General features: G+C 34.5%; 1 protein-coding gene across 2 annotated transcripts in view; it reads right to left on the reverse strand.

Annotated features, from left to right (window-relative positions):
* Positions 1–22747, reverse strand: part of PTPRK (protein tyrosine phosphatase receptor type K) — a 535150-nt gene that overhangs the window by 399518 nt on the left and 112885 nt on the right. For both annotated transcript variants that reach the window (XM_057738295.1, XM_057738294.1), the window contains exon 2: positions 14501–14623. In XM_057738295.1, the coding sequence (XP_057594278.1) occupies positions 14501–14623 (123 nt within the window). The remainder of the gene's footprint in view (positions 1–14500; positions 14624–22747) is intronic.

Genomic DNA, 22747 nt, shown 5'->3' on the forward strand with positions numbered 1-22747 from the left:
AATCAACTGTTGAAGTAACTACTAATTTAGGAAGTATATTCATGCCTTAGGCTTGTTCTTTACCAACAATAGAATCAAGAATTTCAAATTAACTTTGTCCTTTCTTAACAATTAGTCCTTTCTCATTAAAGAATAACTCTGTCTTAGACATGCAGATACAGAGAACAGGGCAGTGGTTACCAGATGGGAAGGGGCTGGAGCAGGAGTGGCAAAATGGGTCAAGAGGATCAACTGCATGTGACAGACAGAAAATGAGTGTTTGGTGGTACGCACACCATAGTGTATACAGAAGCAGAAATACAACGTTGTATACATGAAACATATAAAAATGTCATAAACCAATTTTACCTCAATAAAAAATAAGTTAAAACAACAACAACCACAACAAATAAACCCTTTGTCCTGACAACCGGTGTCAGGTGAACTTCTGATACACTCCATACACAGGTGTTCCCACAAAATCTTTCCCTGTTAACATTTTTATTAGTAGAACAATTCTTGGCTTAATAGCCAACTTAATAGAGATACCTCTCAATACAAAGATTTTGGGCCAATATATTCTCTGAAAAAGTGTTTTTACTTATGACTCAAAAAATCAATATAGCAGATAAATAAAACTATGCATGGCCAGAGTTGTGAGCTACATTCAAACACAGTAAAACATCAGAATTGTGTAAATATTTTGAAAAGCTCAGAGTGACTACAAGTGGTATGTGTGCAGATATAATGAATACAAAGCTATGTATTCCATACCAAGAAACTCTGATAAATTTAATTATTTGGGTGATATTAAGTGTTTGGAGTGGGAAAAAACTTTTCAAGCATTATATCACCTACTTCGATAACCTATTATGTATGCTGTGTTTTAGCTACATTTTAATTAACTGATCAGGCATTTTGGTTAGCGATCTAACACACTACAATTTTTCCCATTTAAAATAATACGAAATTGACTCCTTGTTATTTAGCATCTTCGCATTGAATATCTACTTTTTGGAAAAAGACTTTTGAAGTTAAGTGGAGAGAGATGCCCATGAACCAAGGGATGACCTCTTATGTGCCAAGGAAAAGACAGTAACTTTGTCTTAAAGGAAAAAATATAAGTATGATTGTTTCAGAATGCTGCAAGAAATGAGTCCAGGTAGAACTTCAGTGGCTATAAGAAACTGTAACAAGTTTGCAGAGATGAATTAATTAATTTATTTATTTTTGAAGTATAATACCTGCAAATAATGAGTCCTGAAAAGAAGCAATGAACTGTGTTAAGAACTTTGGCTCAGTTTTGATAGGCTTTTTTTTTTGTAATTTTTTCTTAGATTTTACTGCCAAATATCATATTAATGCCAGACTGGAATTATGTTTTCTTTCTGTTAAAGTAACAAATTGATCTTAGCAATTTCAATCTCCTCTTACCAAGAGGTTGTAAAAATTATTCCTAACGTTCTCTGTGTAATTTGAGCAGAGATTCTGTATCTCTACAGATAATTTCTTTTGTGTATTAAGCTGATTATATTATGGCTTCGATTATTAAAAACAAACACAACTTCATTACTTCTAGTTACATTCTATCTTATTTTTAAATACTAAATATTAATAGAAATTAATATAATTACTATGAGTAATTTTAAAACATTGATATTACTCCTTGTTCTCAGGCACCTATGCTACTATCTTAGTCAAGTGACTAATCTCTTGCTACAACTCTTTTGATTCTGTCTGCATAAGACTAAATTCAGAAAAATAAAAATTTCAGAAAGCATTTCCTCATAAACTGTGAAGTTTCCTAAAGGGCTGTGGACAACCACAAAGATTTCTTCCCTTAACTTATGAGACCACGGAAACTAAAAATAATTGTTTGGTATGCACCATATATTTTAACCATCTTCTGTTGTTTTTAAAAAGAATTATCTTTGGAGAGTATTTATGATCATAGGAAGGGAACTGTTAAAAAAAAGTTCCAAAACTTGGACCCAGGCAAAAGAATGACTACGTATCCTTCAATCAAGGAGTAGCTAATTCTTTAATTGTATGTACCTTTGAGTCACTGTTCATTATTGATTAAGACATTTTACAAATCTGTGAGAGAAGATGTTACTGTGTAGAAAGCTCATGGCAATACAAGCAACACTTAAAGGAGGACAATGCAAGAAAATTTTGTCTAGTAGAGTGGCAAATGATTTCTGTTTGGTAGTAAAGATAACCTCAAAGGTTTCAAATGTATTGACCTGTTAGACATTAATTTATTTAGTATAAAATTAGGAATCTTACTCCAGCATTCTTTCTTTCAGTGACTATAAACGCTTCCCTTGTTCCTATAATCTTCTGAACCAGTCTTACTACCCTGCTGGGTCCCACATTGATGAATTTAGCTTGTGTTCATCTACATTATATAATGCTTGACTCATTTTTAAGTTTTGGGTTTTTATAAAGTATGTTATTTCTTCTATGTCATAAGAAAACAAGAGAGAATATAAAAACTCTTAATAGCAACAACCGCAAGGTTAGAAAACTGAAATAAGATTTCCCACTTCTCAAGTTACAGTAAATGCTTTGAAATCAAGGAAAAACTGACCTTAGGCTGACAGTGCATTAGAGAATATCATGCTGCTATAATAATTGCTTTATTTGTCTACTCTTCTAAATCCCACGGCTTCTGAATTCTACTACCTATATATCTCTCCTACTATAGCTGCATCGAATAGTTCTTTAATGGGCACCACTGTTTACTTACCCATGTCCTCCCCGTCCTTATTCCATTACAAACCTGGTCTATCACATGCCTCAGGGGAAGCCGGCACTAACTTCAGTCTCAGCTCCAACTAGGGGAGGAGGACAGGCTGGAAAGTATCAGCCAATCACATCTTATTCTGCTCATCGTTGATTTATTTATGCATAGATATGGGACACAATTTTGGCCAATTGGACAAGAAAATAAATCTGCTGATGTGTACCTCATGAAACTTCTTTATGCTGATTAAAAAAAAATGAAAGCAGACATAATGAAGAAACAACCTCTTTTTCTTCATGTCTGGAATTAATACCTAAAATAGCTGCAGATCTTATATCTTATACCCATGAGGGGAGCTAGCCTGAGTTTAAAAGATAACCTTAAGAGTAGAGGAGCAGAGAGGGCTTCCCTGGTGGCGCAGTGGTTAAGAATCCACCTGCCAATGCAGGGGGCATGGGTTCAAGCCCTGGGCCGGGAAGATCCCACATGCCACGGAGCAACTAAGACCATGCGCCACAACTACTGAGCCCACGTGCTGCAACTACAGAAACCCTCACGCCTAGAGCCAGTGCTCTGCCACAAGAGATACCACGGCAATAAAAAGCCTGCATACTGCAATGACGAGTAGCCCCCGCTCACTGCAACTACAGAAAGCCTGTGTGGAGCAATGAAGACCCAATGCAGCCAATAAATAAAATAAATAAATTAATTTAAAAAAAAAGAGTAGAGGAGCAGAGAGACAAAAGAACCTGGAACCTTGAGGACATCACTGAACCACTTAATTAGCCAATCCTGGACCTCCTGTTATATGAAAGCAGCTTTCTTTATTTATGGTTTAAAAACATTTTGAGTTGGGCTTTCCATTATTTGGAGCTAGAGAAAGCATGAGAGATACAACTTTTGCCACATTTCCAAGTCAGCCCTGAAGCTTCTTTTTCTGTAGTCTCTAAAGAAGGATCTGTACTCCAATTTGTTTATATACAGTTTGAAAGTGAGAGCTTTCTCATACATCTCTACATACTTGGATTCCCAATCCTGAGTTTCCCAAGACATGAAACCTCTGGAAATTTACTTAACCCCTCTTCCCTAATCTATGGCAAGCATTAATACATACCTGAAAGGGCTTTTATAAGAATTAAGTGAAATGACATAAAAAAATGCCTAGGAATAGACAGAAGTGGTCAGAAAAGAATTTTTTTTTAAATTATCAATTTATTATCCAACTAGCTTGGATAAAAATCATGCACTCAAAGCATAATTTTTAAATAGCCAGATTTGCCATTCCACTTTTCTATTTAATTCACCAACTATTTCAGAACTGGGGGAGAGAGTGAGGAACAGAAATATAAAATTGACGATGAAATTTGTGGAATTGTCCTATTTAATTTTATTCTCATAAACTATAAGAAGCAAGTCAGCATATCTTTTTAATCTATGTTCCTAAGTGAAGATTTCAAGATGCTGCTGGCATTTATAAGTTGTCATGTGCTGTAAATATATAAAGCATTCACTTTTGTTGAGAAAAATTTCTCAATCAATAATTTCCTCTCTGAAGGAGGGGGAAGAGGTCTGTCAACATACTACTGTACTCTCGACTGATATAAGGTTGGAAAACTGACGATCTCCCAAGATTTTCAAAGCCTCTTTTTATGTAATGGTAAATATATATGAATAGCTATATATTTTTCACAATATTAACTATATGAGGAAATTAACATCACAAATTTTTAAATAATCTCTAATTCAATCACTTAGATTTCACTGCTTGTTTGTATAATTTTTTTCCTCTGGCATTCTTCTTGTGTTCAAAGACAAAGCTTTTAAGCTGAGAGTGTCTGAGTTCTTTAGCCATCATGAAACAAGTTTATTTTTGGAGAGAAAAGCATAAGGTCATAACTGTACTTTCAGTCACACTCCCCCCAAGGAAAAGTAATTTTGTTTTCTTGGACCATGTATTGATTTTAAGGCATGTGTTAAAGGTGACTCCATAGTCTTTGAGATTACCTTGTATTCTTATTCCTAATTCATTTAGGAGGTTGGAAGTTCTCTGGCACTGACACCAATATTAATTTCTTTTCTTTTCTTTTCTTTTTTTCTTAATACTGGCCTGTTTTCTTCCCCTGGGATATATCCGGACATATCTAACTTAGATACATTACGTACCTGAAATAGGAAAACATTCCTGTCTCAGCATGCCATTTCTGTCCACTGTAATTTAGACATTCTTCATGCCACATTTATGTCCACAAGGGTAATAGCACGTACATTAAAAACCAGCCCTCATGAAGTAGCTCACCCTTCACGTAGCCCATTACAGCCTTTCACTCTCTGACCCTGCACTGCCTCCAACTCCCACTGTTTTTAATAAGCAACTCAAACGTGGTAAACTATCTTCTCTGTGCTGAGGGCAAAAGCACCAACAGACACATGATAACACAGTTTGGAAAAGCACATTGAAATAAGCCCATAATTCTAGTCCTAAAATATCCCATTGCAAACAAAGTCTTAAAATTATTTTCAAACCCTAAGCTTTAGTCTGAGTTTTTTAGTCCAAAAATTTTTCTTCTACCATACATGCTCTAATGAGATAGCAGATAATATATGTGTTTCTAAAGGTTTGCTCAGACAACCATGCAGCAACTATTCATCAAATAACTAAAAATAACATACAGGTAAATCAAAGAAAGGATAAAGCATCTCACAAGGGAGTGAGACTGTCATGGAGGAAACCCTGAAGTTCAGCAGCAATTCCACACAACAGCAAGTCTCCGATCCCATTTCATATGATGACTAACACAATCATTTAAAGCTTTTAAATTTTGGAAAGAAATAATATTTTAGATGAAGTAGTAGAAAATCATTGTGGATTAAATATAATATATACCTCATTTTATAGGGGATTTAAAGATCCAAGACTAAGTCAAGGAAATGTATCAGCTATACAACAATTATGAAGCAGGATGGCACTGTGGCAAGAGTAAATGTGATATTAGACAGACAGACCTAACTTCAAATTCTGTCCCTAGGTGATTTAAAGCAAGTTATTCACTCCACTTATCTCTAAAATGTCACTAATCTTGTAGGGTTCATATGAGAATTAAAATTATATATCATGCCCCTGGTATAGTAAAATCCAGTAAACTATCAGTAAGTCATAGCTAATGGCAGCAAGTACCCTCATTTCAGAGATGCTTATCTGAAAATGTTCAGTGTGCATCTAACCATTGTTTTCAAATTGTCCCTTGGAGCCTTACTTCTATAAGTGTTTTTCAGAGACGCCATCTTGATGGAGCTTTGGTGGTAGAGAGGAAAGAGGTAGAGTAGGGATGTAGGGAGTACAAAGCAAGCAGGTTCTGGCACCAGTGGCTTTTTGTTACCAATTTTACATATTTGAGTGCTGAGAAGTATTGCTTTCAAAAAAAGAATGCTACATTTTTGTTTTGTTTCTGCATATACCCAGAGAACACCACACTTCAAAAAGACACATGCACTCCAATGTTCATTGCAGCACTATTTACAATAGCCAGGACAAGGAAACAACCTAAATGTCCATCAACAGATGAATGGATAAAGAAGATGTGGTACATACATACAATAGAATACTACTCGGCTATAAAAAGGAACGAAATTGGGACATTTGTAGAGTCATGGATGGACCTAGAGACTGTCACAGAGAGCGAAGTGAGTCAGAAAGAGAAAAACAAATATCGTATATTAACACATATATGCGGAATATAGAAAAATGGCACAAATCAACCAGTTTGCAAAGCATCAATAGAGACCCAGATGTAGAGAACAAACATATGGACACCAAGTGGGGAAAGCGGGCGTAGTTGGGGTGGGATGAATTGGGAGATTGGGATTGTCATACATTACTAATAAGAAAAAAAATATCAAATTGTACATTTTAAATACATGCAGTTTATTATATGTCAACTGTATCTCAATAAAAGTTCTTAAAAAGAAAGAAAGAATGCTACGTTTTTGTTTCTGTTTTTCAAATCTGAAATCAAATGATTTTGATGCATAACCTTCCAGCTTTAAACTTCTGAGGTTTTCAGGCTCTGTCACCTTCTTAGAATCTAATGCCTATATTCAGTACTTACAGATGTTCCCATCCATGTCCATGAACTGATATTAAGTTACTCTCTTACCCTTTCTCTCTTTCTGCTTCTTGCTTCCTTTCACTCTTCTCCCCACTAAAGACCCATCTCTCAATTTCTCTTTAAGACAACTGCACAGGTTCACAACACTATCTTCATTAGTATTAATGGACTATAATAACTAGATGAAAAACAGAAAATAAGCCAATGTTTTGGCCTGATTTGCTCTATCCTCTAACCCAAACAAAACTAGCTATAACATTGCAACTCAGTATCTCTTAACCAACACTAGATGCAAATAACTTTATTCTACAATTCTCTGCCATATTTTGACTCCGGTAGATCTGTTGTCAAATAAGTCTGTTAACTCAGGTGTGTAAGAATTTAGCAATTATGACCCTGTAGCAACACATGCCTTATTATCAATTGCCTACAAGAGGGCGATGGAAATATCAGGCAAGGTGATCTACTCATTTTACTGAGTGTCTGAGGTTCCCAGAGAGATAAACTATAGGTTAGAAATGGTAAGACAACACAAAAACTCCCTTGAAATTTCTTAGATATATTAAAATGTGATATACTGAATACTGATATCATTTAATAAATTTTACTAAGTCTTGTATTAGAAAACTAAGGGACCATCATGATTACATAGAAAAATGTAGCTGAAATTGTGTTACTTATCAAATGTTATCATATAAGCCAGACATTTTATTTGATTTTCACCATATAACACTATCAGAAGAAAGCCAGGTACAAAATCATGTGACCCATGCATGCTCACTATTGAATACAAAACACATTTAGTCTCTCCAAATTAGTATTTGAAGAAACCAAGCCTTATTTTAACAACTTGGCTAATAATTCATGTTTAAACTCTGGGATTAAAAAAAAAGAAAAAATAAATAATAAAAGGGCACATTGCTTATCAACAATTTTCATTTCTCATCCTCCTCTGTACAATGCCATTTGTTCTCTAAATTTTAGTTTGAGGATTTGACAAAGCGGTAGAATTAAGATCTACTAGGGCCTTAAACTATTGAATCACACCTCACTAAACTTTACAACAAAGGAGCAATGGTTTCTTATTTCAATCTTCAGATTAATTTAATAACAGAGAGCTTTTATTTTTACAATAGACAGATATGTACATAGGTACATAGATACAGAGAGAGAGATACGTAAATACGTAGATACACTGATAGATACACAGAAAGAACGTGTGCATTTTACAGAAGGAACTTTGTACAGTGATTTATATCATTATCAGTGAAAAGTACCAAATTCAAGGTAGGATACAATGTAGCATAATTTTAAACTGTCAAATGGGTACTCTAGAGACTCTAAACTAAAATTCAATTAGTCATTTTACAAAAGCCTGTTAAAAAGAGAAAGCAGTTATAATTACAGTTGAAGATAAATGTATTCAGATGTCATTCATGATCTCTGTGCTCAGATCTAGGTCAGAACATGTAGTAAAATTGTCCAATGAATTTGTTTCATGATGTCACAAGTATAAAGGAACACCTGACAAACAAGGTGATGAACGCATATATTTGAGATAGAAGAACAATTTCTAGTTCCCTGCAACACTTCTCATTCACTGTGGATTTGATTTTTATAGACTAGATTTTGAGGAATAGCAGACTGGGATTAATTTGACTGGCAAAAGACAAAAGAGAGACATCCTAAAAGACAGCTCCTTCTTTAGCATTAATAACATTTAAAATTATACCCAAAATAAATAGGTGAAATCATTTATAAAGGCAAAGCTAAATATTAGTAAGTATATGAAGGCCTTCTAATCACATTAAAAGATGAGCTGAATATAATGCTTGGGAAATGAGGTAGTTTTTCTTATTCAATTAATTTTTCAGCAAGAAAAAGACCTGTTTTTGTTTAACCCTTAACCAAAATATTTAAACCACATTATATAAATTGACATTGTTGCCAAGTAAAATGAAATAGCGTCTTGGAAAATCAAAGATGAAAAACATGATTTATGTTCATGAGGACATGATAGTTTTGTGGAGAAAAGGAGGTATTTTAAAAAGTACTATAAAAGCCTGAAATTGAAATACATACCAAGTACAGTGGGGAGCGTATCTGAATCTGAGGATAAAAGAAATATTACATAAAAGTTCCATGCTAACCAGGAAAATCTTCCCAAAGCAGAAGGAATTTGAGTAGACATAGTAAGAATGGGTAGGAGTTTGGTGAGTGGTAAGTGACCAGAGAATGATCAAAACAGAGGGAAGGGAACATACAAAGTCTCAGAGATGTCAAAGAGCATATTATCTTTGAATGTGGGGGAGGGTGTCCAGGTTGGTGAGAAGGAAAGGAGCTTGAGTCCTTCTGAGGTATCCCGTTACATATCTTTCATTCTAACTTATAACATTTTTTAATTCTTAGTCTAGTTTCCCCAAAGTATCCTTGTGAGCACTGTTTTATTTACTTTTTGTAATTTTCTATTAGCATATAAGACACATAGAGAAAAGTACAGAGCTCATAATTGTACAGCTCAATGATCTTCAGTTTGAGCATACCTGTTAAAACACCATCCAGACAGAACAAGGAAGACTGTATTATTAGCATTCAGAGGCCCCCTACATGCCACCTTCCAAGCACTAACCATCCCCCACACCTGCCCACCCTTCCTGGAGGTAAATAATACCCTGACTTCTAACATCTCAATTTGTTTTGCCTGTTTTTGAAATTTACATAAATGAAATATAGCACATATCCTTTTGTGTCTAGTTTCTTTACCTTGAGATTACATATGTGAAATTCATCTATATCATATATAGCAATAGTTTGCTCATTCACATTGCTGTGTAATATTCCATTATGTGAATATATCACCATTTATTTATTCATTGCACTGTTGACAGACATTTGGATAGTTTTCAGTTTGGGACTATTTTGGATACTGATGCTATAAATACTCTCATACATGTCATCTAGAAAATATGTGTACTGAGTTCTGATGGGCTTATACCCCAAAATGGATCTGTTGGGTAATTAGACTGTACAAAGTGGTTGTACAGATTTATACCTGACCATAGTACAGTAAATGAAGAGTTTCACCTACTCTATACTCTCACCAACACCTGAAATTCTGATTTTCATCCTTCTACTCAGTTTGTAGTAGTTTTTCATTGTGGTTTTAATCTGTATTCCTTTGATGCCTGAGTTGAGCAGGTACTCACATTTTCATATGATTTTTGGCCGTTAGGATATACTCATTCTTTTGCATGCTATTTTAAACATACTTAGCTGGCCTTTCAGCCATTATCGTCACCTGACAAAGGCACTTCTGCCGAAGAATACATTAAGCAATTATTGACAGCATTATGTGTTCAAATGAGAAATAATTTTCTTCTTTTCTACCCATCTTCACTGTTTGCTTATTCTAATCTATTTATTCACCCTCTCTTTCCTCTGCCCTTCTACATTTTCAGTCCAAAAAGATCAGTAAACAGAAGCCAATTAACAATGTCCAAGTACTTTAAAAGGAGTTCAGTAACAAGTCTGCATCAGAGACTCAGCCTTCTTATTTTCGAGTTGCTAAATGTTTGAGTTCTCTTTTTTTAATAATTGAAAAAAGTAAGCACGTCTATTTTAAAATAAATAGATCACTCATAAAGTTTTAATAGGATAAGTCTAAATGTCTCCTTTTTTCCAATTTATGAACAGATAATGTTCAGTGAACACTTTAAAGGACTATCAGAAGGAAAATGAAAAAAATAGTATAGGTTGCAAAAAGAGAACAGTAAAAGAATATATACATGGATGTTTTCTTTCACCTTCTCTGAAAATCAAACACAAATTACATTTGGCAAAAATAAAGTGGCCGTGACCTTTTTCCCTCCTCTGCATGATTAATTACTTAATGTCCTATTAATTGGAAGATGTGGCTGAATTTCAAACACTTTCATTTTCTGTGCACATCATCCTGTACTGTAACCACAGATTAAGCTGTTCATCAAAGGCGAACCAACAAGGTCATCTGAGCAGTATCTCTTCAGCTATTCATTACCCATCTTCAATGGTAATTAACAATGGTAACATTTCCATAAATCAACATCTTTCTGATTGTTCTCTGATGATAAACAGTCAAAATATGTGCATCCCAGCCCACCCCTTTTACTTTTACTTTAAAAAATTCAGTCTAAATATACCACAGAGAAACATTCAGGTGAAATATTACAGGAGTTTCTTTAATTAAAATGTACCAGGAAAATAAGATTATGTACCTTTGAAAGAAAAATACAAACCTACATGCACAACTAAATGAGTCTAAAACAATCGAATCAAAAACTGGGCAGAGGACCTAAATAGACATTTCTCCAAGGAAGACATCCAGATGGCCAGGAGGCACATGAAAAGATGCTCAACTCTGCTTATTATCAGAAAAATATAAACCAACACTACCATGAGGTATCACCTCACACCCATCAGAATAGCCATCATTAAAAAGTCCACAAACAATAAATGCTGGAGAGGGTGGGGAGAAAAGGGAACCCTCCGACACTGTTGGTGGGAAAATAAATTGGTGCAGCCAATATGGAGAACAGCATGGAGTTCCTTATAAAAGTAAAAATAGAGTTACCATATGATCCAGCAATCCCACTCCTGGGCATAAGAGCACCATACTTCAAAAAGATAATGCAACATACGGATGGCAAAGAGGCACATGAAAAGCTGCTCAACATCACTAGTTATTAGAGAAATGCAAATCAAAACGACAATGAGGTATCACCTCACACCGGTAAGAATGGGCATCATCAGAAAATCGACAAACAGTAAATGCTGGAGAGGGTGTGGAGAAAAGGCAACCCTCTTGCACTGTTGGTGGGAATGTACATTGATACAGCCACTATGGAGAACAATATGGAGGTTCCTTGCAAAACTAAAAATAGAGTTAACATATGACTCAGCAATCCCACTACTGGGCATATACCCAGAGAACACCATAATTCAAAAAGACACATGCACTTCAGTGTTCATTGCAGCACTATTTACAACAGCCAGGACATGGAAGCAACCTAAATGTCCATCAACATGTGAATGGATAAAGAAGATGTGGCACATATATACAATGGAGTATTACTCAGCTGTGAAAAGGAACGAAATTGGGACATTTGTAGAGACACAGATGGACCTGGAGGCTGTCATACAGAATGAAGTGAGTCAAAAAGAGAAAAAAAAATATTGTATATTAACACATATATGCGGAATATAGAAAAACGGTACAAATCAACCAGTTTGCAAGGCAGAAACAGAGACACAGATGTAGAGAACAAACATATGGACACTAAGTGCAGAACGCGGGGGGAGTTGGGGGGGGGAATGAATTGGGAGATTGGGATTGCTTTATATACATTACTAATAAGAAAAAAATCAAATTGTACACTTTAAATACATGCAATATATTGTATGTCAATTGTATCTCAATAAAAGTTCTTCAAGAAAAAAAGATACTCCACCCCAATGTTCATAGCAGCACTACTGACAATAGCCAAGACATGGAGGCCACCTAAATCCATTGACAGATGAATGCATAAATAAGATGTGGTGTATATATATATATATGTGTGTGTGTATATTATATATGTGTGTGTGTGTATATATATATACAATGAAATACTACTAGCCATAAGAAAGAATGAAATAATGCCATTTGCAGCAATATGGATGGACCAAGTGAAGTCAGCCAGACAGAGAAAGAAAAATATCATATGATATACTTATATGTGGAACCCAAAATAAGATACAAATAAACTTATTTACAAAACAGAAACAGACTCACAGACTTAGAAAACAACCTTATGGATACCAAAGGGGAAAGGTGGGGGGATAAATTAGGAGATTGGGATTAACATATATAAAGTGCTATATATAAAATAGATAACCAACAAGGACCTACTGTATAGCACAGGGAACTCTACTCAATATTCTGTAATAACTTCTAGGGAAAAGAATCCGAAAAAGAATAGTTACATGTATATGTATAACTATATCACTTTGCTGTACACCTGAAACTAACACAGCATTGTATATCAACTATACTCCAATATAAAATAAAAATTAAAAAAAATAAATAAATTTTTAGCACAACTTGATGGATTTCTATAAAGTGAGCTTACCTGGGAAAATACTACACAGGTCATACATAGAATATCAGTGGCACCCTAAGAAGATTCTTTTAAGTTTCCTTACAGTCACTAACTCCACCAAATATAACATTATCTTGGCTTCTATCTTACTAATTTTACCTGTTTTTTAATCTTTAAATAAAGGAAATCATAAAGATTGCAGAAATAAAGAAACAGAGAGAGGGAGGGAGGGAGGGAGGAAAGCAAGGAAGGAAGGAAGGAAGGAAGGAAGGAAAGGAAGGAAGAAAGTCTGCTGACAACATGAGGGTCAAACATAAGAAACAAAGGGTATCAGCCACCTAGTACCAATTCATTTCTTGGCAAGGAAATTATGGCTCAGCTCAGCTTCAGAAATATCCATTTGCCTGCTCGGCCATGGAAAGTTACAATTTATAATAGAAACCAGATTTAATTCACCCTGCTCTCAAAGAGCATACCACAGGGTGGACCAATAAGAAAAATTAGTTATAAAGTATTTGTAATCATGATTAAAATACTGAAAATATATTTTAAAATTTAAATTACTAGTAATAGGCAATCATCCCATCAATTACATATAATAATATACTATAACAAAATGATTATATATTATTACATAGTAATTAATGTATTACATTATTAAATATCATTATATTATATAATATATATGTGATCATACATAAGTATATTCCATACTTGTTTATTTCTAAATATAAGAAAAATAATTCATTCTCTTTATTAAAGTATTTTAAAATTCCTGTTTGCATTTTCAATTTCTCAATTTAATAAGGTATTGGTAAACATATGCATAGAGCTTGGATCAATTCAAAATTAATATGCAGAATTTAAGGCACAAATATTAGTCTGCTGGTATATAAAAAGGTATGTATATGTTAATATCCTATGTCAGTTAAGAGAAAACACAATTCAAACTGGTTTAAACAATAAGAAAATGTACTATTTCACAAAACCAAATTCAAAGGATGTAACAAGGTCAAGGTAAAGAAAGTAGGGCTCAGCCCTATTTTTCTACAATCTACTCATAAAAGATCTCTCCATTTGACAATTTAGTCTCCAGGCGGCCTCTCCTCAGAGCCACTGACAGGCTCATGACCAGTGGGATGAGATAAGCTCCTTCCCTAGCATGAAATAAAAAGGTTTCCCTTCAGTCTGATTAAATCAAATCTTGTGATTTAATAAAATAGGTAGTAAGTGAGCTGACCTCACTTTTTAGACTATTTTGAAAGGATTTTGTTTGTTCTTCATTTTATTACTTTTTTATTAAACTGGGGGGAAAGATACCATATTCTTCCAGAGTTAAAGAAGATACAGTGAACATTCTTGAGGAACACAGGATTGTATAAAGTTATTGAGAGAAAGGCAAAGAATCCATGGGGTCTTTGATGGGGTCAAGCAGTTTGACCACACTAGTTTATTATAATAATTAAACTATTGTATTATACCTAACATAAGAAAATGCTACATGTTCCAAAGGGATTTTTCCAACACTGGGTAAACAGAATGATTCTCACCTTGTGGCATCTCGGGTGGCAGATAATGAGGTTCTTGCGCACTAACATGTACCCATTCAAAGTCATCATATAGATCCTGATGGTAATCACAAGCTCCCGGACCATCATCAAAAGTACAGCCACCTGAAAGGGGAAAAGACGGACTACCGTTACATTCAAAACAGTAGAATGTGTTGGAGAAGAAAACATTATATTGAAATGTGCAATGTAGTACTCATAAATGTAATAATAAATGGTACTCCTATTTATCACTATTTTCCTTAAATGTTCACATAAAATGAAATTTCTATCAGTATCTGGTTTGAGCCTCAAAGCTGAGGCATAGAATTTTAAATACGAAAAATATTAGAAGATATATGTAATAGTGAGGCTTCCCAGAAATATTCAAACCACCTGCAATCAAAATAGTTTTTAATAACTTTAGAGGGGAGAGGGGTAGGAAAGAAAACAGTGAAAATTGTCTGTCTTTATAAGGCAGGTTCAAAAAGGTGAAGTTAATAATTAAATTTCACCAAATTTCTTGCTTTAGAAGAACACTTTGAAATCTACTCATAATAGCTAATGAAATACTTAAAGCTTTATAAGGTCTAAAGTGTTTAAGGTCAGTGAAACACGTTTCCATACTTTACTTAGATTACTTTCATACACAATTATGACTTAAAAGCGGGAAAAAATTGAATGAAGTATAAAACCGATCAGATTAGCCTACAATCACTCTCACCACTTCCACTTTATTTAATAACCTCTTTTTAAAAAATGGAGGTAGCCTTTCCCCTCTCCATCAGTCATATTTCCTGGCTTTATTTTCTGGGGTAATTTTAAGGCAGAAGTAGAATAATTACTTTTGCTTCTCAGCTTACATATACAGGCATATACAACTCAACATATTTAGTTTATTCAATTCATGAAAATCAGAACTGGCCTATATGTCTAATCTTGAAAGAAAATGGATTAGAGCTAATGAAAATCCAGCAGTGGGTTTAATGAGAAAAACCAATAACCTGTCTCCTTTCAAGTAGCTTATTTGTTTAGTTTCCATGGGGATCTTTGTGAAGAAACTCAGCGAATTCTCTGACCAAACAGCAGGCTAGGGGGTGGTAAACTTCAGGCCTATAAATTCTTCTCTGTAAACAAAGAATTCATTTTCCTCATCAAAAATTTATCAATTTGAATACGAATAAAAGTTATACTCCTCACCAATAACAGAGACAAGCCAACATTACAGGCAAAGGAGGCAAAATCAGAAATGTCCAGATGACACTGTGGCCCGCACAACCTTTTTCAAAAGTGGAATATATGTTGGTATCCTTGAATCACTCTTATGACCACATCAATCCTTTCAAATAACCAAACTTCAGCAGCTTGAAAGCTTAATATAGTCTTTTAAATATGCCTAAAATAGCCTTTATATAAATGCTCTCATGAAAAATGATGTACTTTTTAATTTAAAATTAATCAATGAAAAGAGGTTGCTAGGAAATGAATCTTCTCATAGCAAGGGAAAAGTTTTTCTCAAAATATAATTGGCTATCGCAACCCTAAAATGACTTATTGCTTTGCAACACATACCTTCAGGGCCTACACTGCCCTTATAATAGTGTGAGTGACCTCTTATATAAATTTAAACTACCATTGGAATCTACACTGGCTCATTTGGAAGACAAATAGCCTTAATTACTGTCCTTCATAGCCACTGTTAATTTTAGTCTCCAGGATTCTTATTAGCAATAACAACTATGAGCAGCTATGCAAAATAAGTGGGTCAACCCCTGATATTTGTTGCACATCACTGCCATATCAGTGAAGGGTACTGGGGAAAGCTCCTGGTCTACCTGACTTGAGTGATTAAAGAATTTTTAAGGAAGGGAGGGAATACGGGGATATGTGTATAAAAACAGATGATTGAACTTGGTGTACCCCCCAAAAAATAATAAATAAATAAATAAAATTTAAAAAAAAAGAATTTTTAAAAGATGATTTTTTTTATTTTTTATGATTTACAGTAAGTTTTAATCTAAGAGGTACAATATATCTATCCACCATGTATGAAGTATAGGAATAAACCTCTGGTAAAAGATGTTTATGAATCTTTTTGTAAAGAATTTTGTATTTCAAGAATAAAGAATAATGAGGTGTATCAGACTAGACATAAGAAATACAAAAAGTACTATTCTTGGCCTGATGAATGGGATAGACAGACATGAGTGGGAGAGTGTATATATAAAATACAGTGTGTTACAAGGGATCATAACAGTATGACCAAAGTCACAAAGAACACAAATGACAAATGAATTGGCTACCTATACCTGAGTTGGTTTTGGAAGGCTTCATAGAGTTAGGCCTATAAAGATGAGTAAGGATGTGCTGGGCCAGAATGGGAGATCAGTTTGAAATTAGAGAAAAAGCAAAAGCAAGGGTGTAACAAATCTAAAGAAACATGAGATGTTGCAGAATCTCAAATAATTCTGTGAAACGAGCATGAAAATTATGTAGAGGACAAAACAGAAACAAAACTAAATATGAAAGATTTTAGATACCATAAATAATTAGATTTTATTCTATAATTGTATGAAGCCATTAAAGAATTTTATCCAGGCTTGACACAGTTCAAGCCACATTAATAATAATAACAACAACAATAATACTAACAACAGCCAGGTAGAGTTTAAAGAGTAACGAGGGGGAAATGCAGGTAGATTATTTGGTTCAAACTTACAACAGATAGCACATAATATAATTTGAGTTAATTCCATTTTGCATAATCCCAGTTTACCATTAGGCTCACTAGAAAGCCCTAAAAACAAAGTCTTCTTTAACACACAGTCTTCTACATACGTTACTCTGTTCAAGGAATTTTTGAGTGAGTTGAAAATTACCCGCATTCTGGCTGTAGAACTTACTTTAATTAACTTTTAGAAAAGACAAATACATCATTCTTCCACATAATCTCCTTGCTTTTCAATACACTTTGTTCATCTGTCAACAAGCTTTCATATTCCCTCATGAAAAAATGTTTTGGGCTGAGCTGCGAGCCACGAACGCACCTCTGTCTTCACTTCTTCATTAGAAGTGAATCTTTGTCCTCGTAGGGCTGCTTTCAGGGGACCAAACAGGTGAAAGTCTGATGGAGCAAGATCAGGACTATAGGGAGGATGCTTTAATACCTCAAAATGAAGTTTCTGCAGAGTGTCAACAGTGTGGGCAGGTGTATGCAGATATGCATTGCCATGCAAGATCACAAGGCCCTTGGATATCAGTTCTCTGCGTTTAATCCGAAGTTTAGGCTTCAGCTCTTCAAAAAGCATCTCACTCTAATGAGCACTGTTGATTGTTGAACCTTTTTCCTAATAATGTTCCAATACTGGCCCTTGAGAATCCCAGAAAACAGAATCATTTCACGTGCTCAATGTTGTCATCAGCCGTGGCCTTGGATGGGCATCCAGCTCCTTCCTGATGGCTAACACCCGTACGACCTTCCTTGAATTTCTCTATCCATTCATACACACTTCTTCACAACAAAACACTTTCTCCATACTGCCCACAACATTTTTGATAAATAAAGGCACCAGGTATACCCTCAGACCACAAAAAACGAATCACTGCATGCTGTTCTTCTTTCGTGCAAATCACAAGTGGGGCATTCATTTTTGCTCGTACCACAGTTACAAATGAACTGCTGTAACACATTCACACCTGCACAGCAGTGACTAGGGAGACAATATCGTTGAACGGCAAGTGCTGATAAAACAGTGTGGCCAACAGAATTTTTAATATAACTGGATTGCGGATAATTTCTGACTCACCCTCGTAGTATTATGATCTATTTAAAAGAGAAATATCTTCGCAAGGTTCTAATTCAGAAACAAAAACATAGCTCATGAATTTAAAGTTTTACTGAGCTAGACAAAAGCAGGCAATACTGAAATGATGTTCAAGATATTTCCTTAGGCAAAGAGAATGAAAAATGAACAAGCAAACACCTTACATTTTCAATTTTGTATTTGCTACTGGTGATAGGACTACGAAGAGTAGAAGCAAAATCATTCCAGTGAAATGGCAACTGCAAGTTCCTTGACCCTTGGAGGAAAATTACTTCTGAAGAGCCATTTCACAGATTGCTAATTCCTCTATGCCAATCAGTCAGCTAAGGGACATATCTATCACTGCAATGGTCTGTTTCCACTATGACAACCCATTTATAGGGCTTTGCAAGCTATTCACCTGAAAATAAAAGTCAAGCTTATTTGGACTTGTCTGAATTTCTTTCTATTCCTATGCAGCTCACTGAAAGGATTGGTACTAAGAAACATTAGGAACAAAAAATAGAAGTATTCCTGTCCCCAAAATTGCCAAACACCTAGCATTTAGAGAGATTCTTGAGTGTTTATTTAAACAGATAGTTTTATGAGACAGTATGGAAATAAAAATCCTTTCTGTGGAATCATAAAAGAATGAATACTAAACTCAAATCCTTTCTGATATCAAACTTTTCAATAAAACCCAGGGTCAGGTTAATTTAAAACAAAGTTGAATTGGAGAAAAAAAGTTAGCAGGACCCTAGACAACTCTGAACACTTTATAGAGGACATTCTTTTAAAAGCTATTGTACTAGGACCTTCCACATTCTCCACTCCAAGGCATCTATGCAGTCTTAATTTTCGGACTGAGTCTAATAGCAAGAAACATCTCCACTCCAAGGCATCTATGCAGTCTTAATTTTCGGACTGAGTCTAATAGCAAGAAACATACAGAATTATCTTTCATGATTCTTTACTATTTGTAAAGAACAAGCTTCATTTAACTTGATACAGACCATTTTAGTTTTTATTTTCTTAAATTGATTGGAATATACAGGGTTTTGAAAAGTAAGAGTAAAGTCCCGGACAAAATATATTTGCAAATGCAATATCCTTAACACTTTGTTTATGACCTTCAAAAATGGACAAACTAATATTTTCCAGTTGTGAATTAAGCTGTGATACATAAATTTGCTCATGTAAGTGATCATCAACTCTGAAATGATCTTTCTTCCATTAAGAACATAAAGAAAGATTAACATATGTCACATTAGGACACATGCAATACTGAATTAAACTAACTTCGAAGAGACCATCTTTATCTATGCTAATCAGAACCATAATACAAATTTACTGTTATAAGCCCCAAAACTCATTACAAAGAAGCTAATACATTTCACACAAAAAAATTCAAAAGAACAGAAAAGTAACTTGTTACTGAATATCTTAAATGTAATTTCATTCATAATGAGTCAATATTGTCTATTCCCAGAAAAACAGATTACTGGAAAAGTGTAAAAATTGATGTTTTTAAATACTGTTCATATATCCTCTGATATCTACTAGAATATCTTAGTAGATTTTTTTTCTTTCAATTTTTGGGAATATTGAAGGTACAAAATAAGAATTGACATATCATAATCAATGCTTAGGAAGTTTACCTCCAGTCTAAGGATAAGCAATGCTTGTTCTCAATTTAAGTACTGAAATTCAAATAGGAAAAAAAATCCAAGTAGATGCAAAGGACTAATGTCTTTAAAGTCATAAGTATGAGTCACTGGCCTTAATACATCTGGTTCAATACCAAAGAGGATCTAATGAAGAAAAATAAGAAAATCTATGAATAAGATTTCATGAAAATATAACAACTTCAGATCCAGAAAAACAAAAACTCTTTTGCCCTGCTAGTAGTTAATTTGTATAAGAAAAAATTATTTGAGCCTAGCTTCTCCATAAAGGAAAAGGAACTTGAAACACATTTATGGAAATCCAAACCCAACATTTATTTATAGATATAAATGACTCTTAATGATGAGAGAAGAGCTCATTTCAAACACACCCATAAATTATCTAATTGTTCCTCTCTAGGGTTCCATTTCTAGCCAAGAATATATGTTTAATATATATAATCCAAGATTATTTAGCTAATAAGACTTCTATTCAAATTGTCTATGATTTGAAGCAAATGCTGTATATACTCCAACTGACTGAATAATCTTCCTTTAATAAGACTAAATTAACCAGAACAGAAAAATCAGTCCAGGTTTACCCCCTCCATCTTTGCAGAGAAGTAATATTAAAATCTCAACTTCAATTAATAAGACTTAAGGAATTTTAAGGAACTGGCACATACCACCACTTAGGTGGTAGAAGAAAGAATCAGCATTTCTAGATGAAGCATGAAGAGATGGAGAGCGTTTCTAGATGAAGCATGGCTAAGCACGTACACAGCTTTCCTATTTTATTTCTTTAAGCTTCAGTTCTCTTCCCAATAAAATCAAGATAATAATACCTACAATACAGTTGTATGAGGATTAGTGATAATGCATGGAAAGCCCCTGACACTCAACAAGTTTCTTTAACAGCACCCTTATTTTTTCATGTCCCGTTCTTAACAGTGTATTCTGTACATATGCTATACAGATGCAATCCTATGCACATATTAAACAGCAGAAGTCTAAGAAAGAAATTTATGGTTTCCATATAATTTATCCAGAAAGACTAAAGAGTTCCCATAAAGACATTATCATATTATCATTTCCAATTTTCCCTGAACACTCATCAGATATACTTTCAATAAGGAAATACCTTCCTTTAGATCAAGGGTCAGCAAACTTCACCTGTAAAAAGTCGATTAATAAATATTTTGGATTCTCTAGGCCATACCATTTCTGTCACAACTACATAACTGTTGTCATTGTAGCAAGAAAGCAGCCACAGAGAATACCTAACAAATGGGCATGGCTGTATTCAAATAAAACATTTATTACAAAAACAGGTGGCAAATTGGATTTGGCCTGCAGGCCATAGTTCATGAACACCTGGGTTAGATCACTTCGATCTTAAATATTCTTGAAATTATAGGTAGGACAGAGTCTGGTTAAAAGCTTACAACCAAGGGTCTTTGATTTCTGCATCACCTCCATATGACTTCATTTTCTTTCCCATATATCAAGATGAGTGGCAGTAGGCCACAGCCAGGAAACTGAAACTTGAAGTGGGGTCTGAATGACAGTTCTGCATCTAAAATCAAATTAGCTTGTCTGGCTGGACAGAGATCTAAACCAGAAAGTGAGAATATGAGAGAGCTGAAGACACTTTCAAGGTCCTCTAGTCTGGGTTTCAAGCTTTTAAGATGATAAAGGTAAATACATTTTACATTGTGACCAACATATACATGCATACATGCATGCAAATATTCAAATACATAGTGTGTGTGAACACAAATACATTTATTCACTCAATCATTTATTATCTCCAACTATGGGTCACTAGTCTGGTGCTCCTTCTATAAGTGAAATAAAATTAAGAGTAATTGTATGAATCAGGGAACTAGGTATAAGAAAAGAAAACAGGACGGCAATCCGCTGTCTCAAATACACAAGCACATGTCCATTTGTGGGAGGGTACCCAGAAGACAGACTTGAGCAATCCAAGTCTCTATGCCTAATTTTCAGGTGTCAGGTACAAGCTTAAGTCCAAAAATAAGCCTTTGAGACCTGGGCAGCCCTGACAGTACATATGTGACTTCATCCAACCTCATTAAGGAGCTAATGGATGATTACATGCCAAACAGCCATAGAAATGATTTCACAGATGCAAGCAGCTTTATTAAAATGTAAAAGGAACATATTAATGAAAAGTACCTCATAGTAGAAAAAATTAAAATTATCCAGGCTTATAGAGCAAGAAAGTATCAGAGTCAGGATCTGAACACAGGTACTATAGGTTCTTTACTCTTTACCATGATATTAAATGGCTTCTCAAATGAAGCTGATTAGATATTTTCAGAATCATCCAGTACAACTCCCTTCAATCAGCATAACCTCAAGCTATTACTCAACAAAGAGAGCACTACCCATCCCACCCAGGTGATGGTCTGGCGGTGCTGCATCTTTTGTGGATAAAATGTAGTGAACTTTGAACCACATTATATGTCAAAGTCTCTTAGGCTTGATGCTGGCAATAGAAAAGCTTCTTTATTGGACAGAGCTACAGAAGCCTAGCTGATTAGCTAGTAACTTCAGCAAAGAATTTTATTTCAATACGGTGACTTAAGGCTGAGAATGTATTGAATCTATGACCATAGCAGTGTCCTATCACTCTTACTTGACAACCTTCACTTTCACCTTATCTCCCGCAAAACACATATAAACAAGTGGCTTTTCTATCTTTAAAAACATTAAAATAAATCAAAAGCAATTTTGTCTTGGCAATTCTTATAGTAGCC

The sequence above is a fragment of the Hippopotamus amphibius genome, chromosome 6 (assembly GCF_030028045.1).
Source record: "Hippopotamus amphibius kiboko isolate mHipAmp2 chromosome 6, mHipAmp2.hap2, whole genome shotgun sequence".
Taxonomy (NCBI): Eukaryota; Metazoa; Chordata; class Mammalia; order Artiodactyla; family Hippopotamidae; genus Hippopotamus; species Hippopotamus amphibius.